This window comes from Castor canadensis, chromosome 6 (assembly GCF_047511655.1).
Source record: "Castor canadensis chromosome 6, mCasCan1.hap1v2, whole genome shotgun sequence".
Taxonomy (NCBI): domain Eukaryota; kingdom Metazoa; phylum Chordata; class Mammalia; order Rodentia; family Castoridae; genus Castor; species Castor canadensis.
Window position 1 is genome coordinate 80,183,434 of NC_133391.1, and position 12,749 is coordinate 80,196,182.

The 12,749-nt window shown below is 41.4% G+C and overlaps 1 protein-coding gene across 2 annotated transcripts in view; it reads right to left on the reverse strand.

Moving 5' to 3' along the window:
- The window catches only part of Ctnna1 (catenin alpha 1), a 146,790-nt gene that overhangs the window by 6,738 nt on the left and 127,303 nt on the right, over positions 1-12,749 (reverse strand). For both annotated transcript variants that reach the window (XM_020156099.2, XM_074076916.1), the window contains 3 exons: positions 11,658-11,814; positions 4,020-4,220; positions 3,213-3,364 (listed from right to left, as the gene is read on the reverse strand). In XM_020156099.2, coding sequence (XP_020011688.1) covers positions 3,213-3,364; positions 4,020-4,220; positions 11,658-11,814 — 510 coding nt within the window. The remainder of the gene's footprint in view (positions 1-3,212; positions 3,365-4,019; positions 4,221-11,657; positions 11,815-12,749) is intronic.

Sequence of the window (12,749 nt, forward strand, 5' to 3'; positions counted from 1 at the left end):
TGTTCCTAGATGAGATGAAATGAAAACGGGGGTGAGGGGAGCGGGGCAGGTCACATAAGGTACCAAAGACAGCATGTCAATGTAAGACCCTGGAGTACTGCTGACAGATGGCCTAACACATGATGCTACTGCTATGATTTTAACACTGTGGTCACTGCTAACTTTAGTGTTGATGCACCGAGTCTAAGAAGCGCCTCTCCATAGCCCACCATGAACCCAAGAACTGTTCCTACCAAGAAAAGCAAATGAATTCCTTTCACTCATTCATTTACTCAAGTATTTGCTGAATTGTGCTAATAAGCACTGTTGTGGGCCCCTAAAATGCAAAATGACTAATGCAGAGATTGCCACTCTCACAGATATTATAGTGGAAGCAATGGCAACAATTTAGAAAGTGATCAGTGCTATAAATAAACACAAAAGGGACTGGGTGGTAGGGAAAGGCCTCATAACGCAGGGTGGTGACAACATGGAAGAAAATGGGAGAGGAGTATCTGCCTGGTAACTGGATGAGCAGCAAGGAAGCTGCAGAAAAGGAACTTCAGCTGGCCCTGAGGATCAAGGGGAAAGCAGCAGGAGATGAAGAGGCAGGAGTATCAGGTCTTAGAAAGCCTCATAGGCCAGCATAAGGACTGAGTGATGTGAGCAGTGTTCTGATTGAAACTAGCTACTCTGTGATGATGAAACTGCAGGCACCTAGGGATGGAATACTGAGGCAGGGGAGAGGCACCTGCATGAGCCCAGGTAAGAGATGCTAGGTGTGTGGGCCAGGGTGGAATGTGTTCAGATTATCAGGAAGGCAAAGAGCAAAACCAGCTGATTAATCAGGTGTGAGGTATACAACCGAAAGAGAAACCAAGAGGAATCCATGAGCAAGGAAAGAGGAGTTACTATCAACTAATACATGAATGAAGACTGTGTGGAGAGATCAGGAGCTCACTCATACACATAGTAAGTGCAAAGGGAGTTAACAAATTAGCCATACAGGTATGGAACTTAGCAATGTCAGCCTTTAGAGAGATTCTTAGTTTTTTACACACCAAGGGAAGGAGTTTAGGTAGAAAAGAGAAGTGGCCAAGAATGTCCCAACAGGCCACATCATTGTTAATGAGATGAAGAAAAACCAGCAAAGGAGATGGAGAAAGAAGGGGACTGAGAAGTTTCTTTTTCCCCTAAAGATATGAGAAATGACCATATACATTGGGAAAGGACAGGAGGCAAGGGGGTAAAGATGGGACCTGGTTCCTAGTGCAGGGGACAGGCTCAGGCAAGAGCACTGAGAGGGGCATGGGTGCACATGCAGTGGGGAACAGACATTCTAACCAACTCAAATCTGTAGTACAACTGGAAAGAAGGCCAGACATTGTGGGGGTGGGGGGGTGGGGTGTGTGTGTGTGTGTGTTCTGTGTTTTTATTTTTTGGGGGGTAGGAGTATGTGGCTCTGCCACTGAGCCACATACCCAGCTAGGATGATTCTTGAATTAAGGTAGTAACAGGATCAGAAAACAGAACAGGCAGTAAGTAGCTAAAACCACAGGTGTCTCTGAAGCCTCTCTCTAAAAGGTCCATTCCCTTTGGTTCAATTACTTTACACTTGCCTGGCTATCCAGAAGGTTACATTAACATGGCATTCTTCAGCTGCAGCATAGCACCAAACATGGTAAGAAACAGTCATTATGTGCCAGACTATACTGAATTCATTTACCTATATTTCATCTAGTAAAATCATCAAAGCCACCATTTCTACATTTTTAAGAGAAGAAAACTGCATCTCAGAGAGCTGAGGGAACTTGCTGGAAGAGGAACCAAAGCTGCCTGCCTGCAGTTTTCCACAGGCCCAGTTGCCTCCCCAGGACGAGACTCTGGACCTGTACTGAACTGTGTCAGCTGTTTTGACCTCAGCAGCTCTCACCTGACATCCAGCCCCATATCTGTATCCTTAGGACTTCTATTTCCACGTGGCTGCCAGCAAGGAAAGAACTTTGGAAAGACAGAGCTGTGTGCATCATGGCTAGTATATGTGACCTGGAAACCCATTCACACCATCAAGATATAGCCACTGGTTTCCATGTGTTCACTCAGAACTCTACTGCACATAGGTTCTTCTCTGGCATAGCAGCAGGAAAAAAAGAACACAAAAGTATCTACCACCTTGTTGCCCCAACATATCCTGGTGAGCCTGGGGCCTGCAGGAACTGCCAACACTCAACCTAGAGCAGTTCTCTCCAACTTCACCCAGGAGATCAGTTTTACTTAGGAGATCAGTCTTGTCTTGCCTAAGTGTTTCCACACTGCACACAAAACAGATGCAAATGCCATAGAAATGACCTGTTTCCAGACCACATTCTGGCTAGCTTCTGTAGGCCAGCCTAAGAGAGCAAAAAATGGGACAGAATCCATGCCTACCTTGGAAGGCATGGCACAGAACCATCAATGTAGCAAGCAGATACTGTATTCCATGTGCTTGCTCTTTAGCTACAGCAGGGCCTAGAACAGACCTAACATGTGTTCAGGTATCCATGGAAGAATATTCAAGGGCCCTGCTCTAAGATTCCAAGCAACACACTTTTGATCCTCTGATTAACTATTATGGGAAAGGCAGCTGGTAGACCCCAGCACCCTGGAAATATATTATAGAGGAGCTGCTAGTTTCTGAAAGCCCTTCGTTCATGCCAACCCGGAAGGGTTGAGGACTTTTTCACAGGCAGTGAGAACTGCTTTCTTAGAGATGAGTAAAATGAGGCTCTTGGAAAGGAGCTCAACACTTGGCCATGAGCCAGGGAGCATCACCAGGGACTGCCCTACTCCTAATCCTCACCCCAAACACACTGTGATTTCTACATCCTGCCTGAGAGTCTAGCACCTCCATTTGAGGAGTGCTCTTTGTGAACAGTAACTTCCCTCTGCCTTAAGGAAAGAGACCCTTCTCTGAAATTAACTTAATTCAAACTGATGCCTACACTACTGTGACTGTCCTAAATTAACGTGTCATGGCCAACTCATGCTAGCTCTACTTGGTCCAAGTTTGGGCTCTCACTTGCAACTAACAATCATTTTAAACAACATAATTAAATATATCTCATTTTAACAGCTTTTAGATTCAGTTTTAATATACTGCCAATGCATCTGCTGAGTTTCAGAATGACACAATGCTCAAGTTTAATAAGTGATAAGAAAGAAGCTGTTAAAATGTCTAGAATGTGGTTATTCACCCTTATCATCAGCACCGCTTTCCTGATGTCACGGATGCCATCATACACCAGGCGGGAGGCATCAATAAACTCGTTCTCATCCATGGGCTGGGCGGGATCTGAGCTGAGAGCTTCCACAGCCGCTTCTACTTGCTCGGTGAAACGTGGCATGACTATGTAAACAAGAGGCAGACAGTACACACTGATGAGAAGACAATATCCCACTAGCCCTCCGTGAATCCTCAGACAGGTGTGAGGCTCGTGATGAAGAGCCTCTACTTCTACTCAAGTAAGTGGTGTTCACGGGTGCAGTAAATTACAGTGCTGACAGATGAAATAAATTAAGGGCAGTGTTTTGCAAAGATTCACACCATCTTAACTTCTCACTCTGGTTGCCACAGGGTTTGGATGGTTGAGAACCTGAAATGAGACTACCTCGAGGCCTTCCTTAAGAGCTGGGGACGTAGCAGTGGTAGAATGCTTAGCTAGCATGCAAGAGGTCCAAGGCTCAATGCCTAGGGAGAAAGAGGGGGAAATGGAGAAGAGAGACAAACCTTAATTTAGTATTTATTCCTAACAGATTTAACTTAGAAGTTCGTCTTAAGTAGTGTGTTCAGAATTAGTCCCATGGTTACTCATGAGACGCACATGAAGGAAATGTGCTGTGGGGCCTGATTTCAGCTATGTTCTCACGAGTGTGATGTACCACCTAGAACTGGTAAGACAAGAGGTGAGTTCTGGTCTTCTGCTACTTAACTACAGGGTCTGGGCTAACAGGAAGAGCTGCTCTAACCAGGCTGTGGGTAGGAAGGGAATGAGTCTTTGCACCTGTGTTGGAGAGCAGCTTGGTGGCTTCTAGGACCTTCTCTGTGTAGACTCCTGGCTCATAGTTGTCCATCTCTGAGGTGACAACATGAATGACCCGGGCTGCCCGGCCTCGGATTGCACCAGCTGTGCGGTCCAGCCCATCCACATCCTTCTCTTGTAGAGCGATGACACACTTATTCACATCTTCCAAAATGTGATTCTCTGAGGAACAAGCAAAGATCTGAGTGAAGGAGAAGGCTTTCAACTACAGGATGACCACTGCAACTTGGCATCTGTCAAGTATGCCAAGTACTACTGAGTATGCTTGGGATGAACCACAGGAGCTGGGCATGGTGACACACACCTGTAATCTAGGCACACAGGAGGCTGAAGCAGTAGGATAGTGAGTTTGAGGTCAATCTGGGCTACAAAGAGAGATCCTGCCTTTCCCCATAAAAGTATTATACTTATCATTTCACAGAAGACACCACATTGTTCCATAGAAGTTCAACCTGTGAGCACTTCCAAGTATACAATCTACATTTCATCAGATATGTCCAACTTTGAAACACTGTTATTTTGTAAATCAGGCAGAAACTTTCAATAACTCCCCTCCCTTTAAATAATTTCACTAGCCTTATGTCCCAAAGTCTAAATAAGAATAATAACAGTTCACTGTCACACTTTATCCATTCACTCTTCCCTTTCCCTCTACAAAATGCCACTGATATTTAGAGGCCAGCACAGGAATGGGAGAAAGTGCTAAAAAAGCAGGTTTAAGCCTTTTGTGGGGGCACTGAGGAAGCACACGTGAGGTGAAATATTTAGGAACCTTCTCGTGACATGTAAAATGGGCCTGTAATCCTTGCAGTGTCCACATAGGAAGAAACCTGTAAGTATCTCCTACTAGTCACACAGCTGGATTTAGAGGACATACTAAAACTCCTTCTCCTCAAAGCAAAAATGTGACACTGGTTTACAGGAATCCCAGAACAAGGGGTTTCCTTTCAAATCTCATGGGGAGTAAAGAGGAGTGCCCAGATGAATGATGGGTCCTATGTACCCATGAAGTTGCAGAGACAGAGCTTTATGGGCAGACTAGAATGGGAGGGAAGACAGGCTCTCAATGACCCAGAATTGCAAAGACCACCATGAAACAACCCAAATGATGAGGCTACAGTAGGTGGCACCATGAAGGAAAGTCACCTGACCATAGCCTTTCTGCTTGAAAAAGTTCTTTAAGATATCTAAGAACTCTTAGAAGTTCTGTCAGTTGAAGACATGCTCACTTCCTACAACCAAGTGTGCCTGGCTTAACAGGTGAAGACCAATGGTCCTAGTTCCTCATGACAAGTTCCACATGACAATGTCTATAAGGACAGTAACAACTTCACCTCTTAAGACACTCAAAACAAGAAACTGGTCATGGTACAATTTCCTCTCATCTCAAGGTGAACCAGAAGCAAGCAGTACTTAGCAGACCTAGCAAAGAACAGAACCACTGCAGTGCCAGGCTTTAGGACACAAGAAGCCGCCCCTCTCTATTTCCCAAGAGAGGGATTGTTTGTTCTGAAGACACAAGTATGATGGAATAAGATGGGAAAAAAACAACAACAAAAAAACAGTATTACATGCTTATAATCCCAGCACTCAGGATGTGGAGGCAGAAGGGCTGGGAGTGCAAGGCTAGTCTGAGCTACACAGTGAGATCTTGTCTCAAAAAAACATAGGCAGGGAGTGTGGCTCAATGTTACAGCACTTGCCTAACATGTGCAAGTACCTGGGTTTTAGACCCAACATGTGAGAGAGCCAGGGAGAGAAGGAAGGAAGAGGAGAAGGAAAGAGGAGAGGGAAGGAGGGGAGGGGATTATGTGAAAGAGTTGAAAAGAGATGTGGGAAGGGGGTTTAAGAAAAGTAATAGAAGTGGTGAGTTTGATCCAAATATCTTATGTGCATGTATAGAAATATTACAATGAACTTCTGTACAATTAATGTACATATACACACACACACACACACAAAAAAAGAAAAAAATCTTTCAAAGGGAAAGCCATTTTCGCAATACAATCTGGCCATATTTAGGCCTCTATTAATTCAAAAACTGTGAGACTTGCTAGGATTTACATCATTGTACTATCAAAACAAATTTTCTAAAATAACCAAATTTTAGGAGGAAATATCTGAGCCAACTGCAAGAATTAATGAGCCTGAAGCTTACCACAAAAGCACCTTCTAAATAGAAACTCTCTACATACTAATTTAAACTAAACAAACTGGTACAAAGCCTGCCCACCTTCCAAGGCTTGCTTCTACTGAACCTAACACAATACTGAGGTATAAGATGTATCTTTTATCACAAAGTAAAGATGCTAACAAAATTGTGAACCAATTTTTTTCTTTTATCTTTGATTTTAAGATTCACCCGTTTCAGAATTGTTAATACTTGGCAGGCAGGGGTCTTAGGATCAATGAAGTACAGCATTCTTTTGGGTTCATTAAACACAGTAACTCAAACCTTCATCTGGATACCTATGTTACTGGTTTTGCTCCAGTGACCCCCAAACCAGGGAAAGGTATGACATTCTTTAGCAACAAAAGTAACTTTCTATCTTAGGAAGCTACACGGGTAATATTATCTTCCCTCACTGAGCAGCTGTCTCTAGGAAAGCCCCAGCCTAGCTGAGATCACCAGACACCCACGACATAGGACCAAATCAGCTCTCTGTCCTTGAACCCCAGAGGGGAGTCTACTAGTCGTGTGCTAGTGTGGGAGGTGCAAGGATACTCATAGTAATCACCTATCACTTTAGCTTGAACTGAATTTCTAAGAAAACTCAGCATAGATCCATTTTGAGTAGACACACCATTTATAGTCTTTCTTTGTAGGAGTACTTCTAATAGGAAGAAAAAAAGTCACATAATAGTCTATAAAGCGTGCAGTTATATGTAGACACCAAGGGGATCCTAATATGGACACCTATCTTTGTTGACTGAAAACCTTTCTAGGTCTGTCCCTATAGAATTACCTCACTCATTCTAATGGTTACATAGAACTCTGTGGAATAGAGGGAGAGGCTGTTAATTCACTAATCCAGTCTCTGCCTAGACATTTTGGTTGAAGAAAACATTCTTATACACTTATTTTGGCAAACATTTGTGATATATCACTCAAAAATTTTTCTAGAAATGAGATTACTGCATTTAAAAAGTATGTAAGAGGGGTGGAGATATAGCTCAGTGGTAGAGTGCTTGCCTAGGATGTACCAGGCCCAACTACCACAAACAAAGCACGTATATGTTTAATATTTAAAGTAGCCACATGGTACCTAATTGTCCTCCAGGAACGATGCCAGCTGCAAGAACTCCAGTCCAAAATATGAAATAAAAGGGCCTGTCTTCATGTCCTTTGCCCTGGATAACTTTAAGTGAAGGCTATGTACAAGTACAAAAGTTTACTTTTGTGACATACTTTCTGTAGAGGACTTACTTAAAGCCAGGTACTACTGAGTGCTTGCTACTTAACTCTATACAGTAGACATTTTTAAAAATCACCACAAATCAATGAAGAAACTGGCATAGAAGTTCTGAGTGACTCACCCAAGCTCACATTTCTAGAGGGCATGGGAGTCAGGAACCACATCTTCTGACTTCACCAGTACCTGTATTGCTTCCTCCAAACAGAAACTCTGATCTACAGTTTTGCTTTTATGCTGCTAAACACAAAGCCAGATATTAAGTATGATAATCCTTTTGTACCAAAACAAGACCAAAATTTTTGGGAACACCGACATTTAAAGAAGGAAAGTAAAAATTACCTATCCATGTGTTGCCCTAAAGGGTTTTGAGACAGGGTCTTGCTATGCAGCCCAGGCTGGCTTTGAACTAGCGATCCTCCTGCCTTATCCTCCTAGAATTATAGAAGTGTACTATGGTGTCTGGTTTGCCCATAAGTATTTAATGCAATGTATTAGTATTTCCAAGAGTATTTAGTGAGAAATATAACAAACCCAACTAGAACCTCTAAGCAACCATTTGCATCTTAAAAAAAAAAAGAACCAAAACTTCAACATGTAAGCAGAGTAAATAAATAAGAAAGTATATTTCTATGTACATTTAAATGCAATTCAAATAGCCTTTATCACTTTGATAAATTTCAAACCATTGTCCTTTAGGATCAGTCAATATAAATGTATTCTTGGTTTGCTGAATGCTCTCTGGCATCCTAAACTATCTCTGAGAACAGACTGGGGAAGAGGAGACCCCACTCACTCTTACATGGGGTAGCATGCACATCCCTCTCTTTAAAAATCTTACCTTTAAATTATCACTGTTTTATCACATTAGATATGCACGAACTGCTGCTGCCCCCACCTCAAAATCCCTCCTGCCTTGCATATAAAATGCCAGCATTGGGATCTTAGTGCCTTCACCAGGTTAGACACAAGATCACCATTACTTTTAGAGCGACAAATTAGGACATGACTATCTAAGTATGAGGGAACTTTTGGAATCAATGGATAAAAAAAGCCAGAAACAGGGTGCTCAGTCCTATTCCATAAATAACCAGCTCTTGGATGGGGTCTCAGTGACTGGGTAGGGCTACTGCAAATATCCAATCCTCTTGGTATTCTAAGAGGAAATCTGATGGTAGAAAATCATTAGTGGAGCTATCTACAAAATCTCTCACACTAGCAAAGGGCCTCAAAGCTCCAGAATATAGGAGAAACAAAAGACTCCAAGAAGTCAAGCAGCATCCTTACTTTCAGCCAAAATCTATACAGTCCACTACCTTAAGTCAGACTCTGCCTTCAAGCCTGTATCACTACAGGATCACTGGAGCACCAGTGTACCTCAGGGTCAGAGTGACACAGGTCAGAGTGAGGCCAAGACATGGCTTCTGCCTTTGGCACCTGAGTGCTGCAGACAAACACCTTCTTAAGCCAGGTGTCCAGTGAGATAAAAGACATCTCCAGTCTACTCCACAAGTACTAAAGCTGCCACAGGTGAGGTAGGTACTTGAGGAGAAAAATGGAGGGGATGAACCATTTCAGGTTAAAATACATGGAAATGTCACAATGAAACTTCCTGTGTAGCTATCTTAAACAAAAATATCTTTTTTTTTTCCTTCCCACAACGGAGAACAGGAAGGTAAAACAGGTCCTCTGTGTGAGATGGGGAGAATATAAGGAAAGGGAGTGGGGAGGATATAAGGAGGGTGAATGTAATAGAAATACTATGTACTTATGTATGAAAATGGAAAAATGAGACCTGTGAAACCATTTCATTGGGGGGGGGGGGGTGAGAGAGAGAGAAAGGAGAATCAACTATGATATATTATTATAAGAATTTTCATAAATGTCACAATGCATCCCCAGTACAACAATAATATGATAATTAAAAAAATGAGTTATTTAAAAAAATGAAACAGGTGGGCACCAATGGCTCATGCCTGTAATCCTAGCTACTCAAGAGGCAGAGATCAGGAGGAACATGGTTTGAAGGCAGACAGGGCAAATAGGTCTCAAGACCCTGTCTTGGAAAACTTCATCACAAAAATAGGGCTGGTGGAGAGCACGCCAAAAAAAGAAAAAAGAAACAAACAAAACAGGAATCAGAGTGTTGGAAATTAATGGCATAATTTACTAGAACTGTGGCCAGACTTCTGCATGTTTCTTCCCTTCATCCCTAATAAGCAGAGAAATTATGAATAAAAGCCTTGTACTACTAATTAACTACTTGACACATTCCTCAGAAGACCTGTGACAGAACATCAGACAAACACACCAGGTAGACGTCTAAATTTCAGATGCTCTAAAAACAATAACACTTCCTTATAGAACAGTTCCATGTTTTCATTTGCTAAAAAGAAACTGTCTAAACTCCCTTCCATCAAGTTGACCCTCAAACTCTCACAAATTTGCATAAAAATTGAACACACTTGCCAAAGCATATCTTCTAAGAAATCTGATTTCTCTTTACTAGTCTTCTGTTTTATGCAATATACCCTAAAGATACTGCCTGGATCCCACCAAATGCTGCTGCATAATCCCTATTGTTCTCTGATTTGAAGAATACTGCATAGAGAGACATTTGATTCTATTACATTTTACTTTGCTCTGCAAGAACTGAAAATCTCTTGAGACCAAGCGTGAACCATACCCAACCTAATCTCTAAAAAGTAACTGTAGGAATGTGGTATGGGTGGGGGGTGGGGGGGAGGGAACGGACAGACTACATTTAGACTTCAGAATTTGTTGTTTGCTTAAAAGTGTGCTGTAAAGGTGGAATGTTTTTCTCTAAACCTATGAAAAAGAGTAATCCAATACTTCATTGGGAAAAACAACAGAAGGCCAAGATTTCCCAAAAAAGCCACTGCTGCATTTTTGGCACCTGCAAAAGATGTGCTTGCAAATGTGTTTTTTGTTTTAAAGTACCAGCATCTGCAATTTGGCAGTCCTGCAGCAACATGGTTTACCCTATCTTTTTGCAGTTTACAGACTATTTGCTCCCCACTTTCTCAAGTAAAGCCAAAGCGACCAATCCCAAAGGAAACCAAGCAAAGACAGGGAGACATTGGTATGCAGAACACACCATCACCCTTATATAGGTCACTACTGGAGGACCTATACTGTGCATGTACTTAAGCCCTGCTTCCCTTTCAAGCCCCATTGTCACTTACATCTCCCACATTGTAGGCTGCAGGTCCCTGGGGTGACAGGTAGTTTCAGCGCTATAATAACCCAACAACTGAATCTGCCTAGTCACTGGCATCAGAAAGCCTGGCACTTTAAGACAGGAGCCATGCAGCCAAGGGCAACAGAGGCCCAATTAAATGGAGAATGCATTTAATGTTACTCAACTCGAAGGAGATAGGACTGAAATTTATCTGTGTGATAAACACTGAATTACATTTGACAGACATTTTCTATATGAATGCAATTTACTATGTCATTACTAGTTTATGTTTACATAATGAAATCAACTGTTTTTGTGAGGTGAATTACCCAGATTTATTTTTTGCAAGTTCATAATTAAATGGCACTTAAATATTTCCTCTCTGTTTTCTATCTGTATATCATGCAGAGTGTTCAGAAAAGTAGGCAGCTAAACTGTGATCACTTCTGAGAGACAGTGGAGAGGCTTTCCAAGAAGGGGAAAAAACTATTTTCAGTAAGACTTAAAAGGAGGCATGACTTTAAGTGGCAGAGTACCTGCCCAGCAAGTACCTGAGTTCAAAACTCCAGTAACCTCTAAACAAAATTTCCACAAAGCAAAAGGTGCTGAGAAGTGCCTCTTCTCAGTTTCATAGGCTTCTAATAACTAACTAGTGTCCACCAAGACATGAGCCAACCATTTTCTAAACACGGCAGTAGCAACAGGGTGGATCGTTATGGTGCGATACAGGCCACAGCTGGAAGATCTCTCTCTACAAATACAGAGAAAGCCTTTGCCAGCTTTCTAATTCATGCTTCTAAGATGGAGACCAGTAAGGGGAAGTAGCTCAGGAGGCAGTAGCAGCATTTTTTTAAAAATTAAAATGAAAACCAGAATACTATTGCTAGAATAATTTGCCTGCCCGTACTTGGTGGTGCTTGATTGTCCACTATTGTAGTAATTATGTGTACTCCCACATGCTACTCTGAGTAATCAGTTCATTACCTGAAACAGCCAAGAAGTCATCAATGGAAGTAATGTCATCAACAGCATCCGTGAGAACACGGACTTGTTTCTCCCATTGTTCTTTAAAAAGATCCATGTTCTCTTGGGCCAGTTTACTCTGTGGTTTTGCTGCTAAAGCCAATGCAGCATTGATAACCTGCAAAAGATTATTAAAATTGTTTATTCTTTGTCAGAGTCATGCAAATAATACAGGCAGGAGAAAGTGTGGCAATGACTTCATCTTATATACATTTCACTAAGACACATGATACTATATGCTCCAGTGTAACTATTACAAACTGGTGAAATGGTAAATAGCAGTTCTTATATGCTAAAGCCAAAGCCAAAGCAGTAATTGTATTTGGAAACGACAATTACAAACCAAACATAAAGTTCTTCTAATCGCTCCACTCCATCATGGCATTTCTACAACTTCTCACAAGTTCCAAGCTTTTTCCTCCTTGTATCACACAAATGTAGCCACATCAAAAACTATACAACTAGAATTACATGGTAAATAAAAGTAACTATTCTGTTTCTTCGATTTTTTTTTCCTTTTTACCAAAGGTGTATTTGACATTAAAAAAAAAAAACACAGATAAGTGAATAATCTGTTATGTTTTTAATTTTTTTTAGAGTTGGGGAATGTTAGCTCAGTGGAGAATGCTTGCCTAGCATGTGTGAGGCTCTATGGTCAATCCCCAGGACTATATGTGTGCATGTACACAAATTAAATGTTTTATTGAGATACAATTCATAAATCACACAATTCACCAATTTAGAGAACAAAATTTCATGATTTTTAGTACAGACACAGTTGTGTAACATTCACCACATTCAATTATTTTAGATCATTTTTATCACTCCAAAGAGAAGCCCCATATCCATTAGCAATCATTCCCAATTTCCATACATTCTCCTACTCCCATCTTCTATCAACCACTAACATAATTTCTGTCTATGGATTTGCCTATTTTGGACATTACATATAAATAGAATCAGATAATATGTACTTTAACATACTGCTTTGAAAGCATATCATGTTAAATCATATCATCAGTACTTCATTATTTGTCCACTCATCAGTTAACA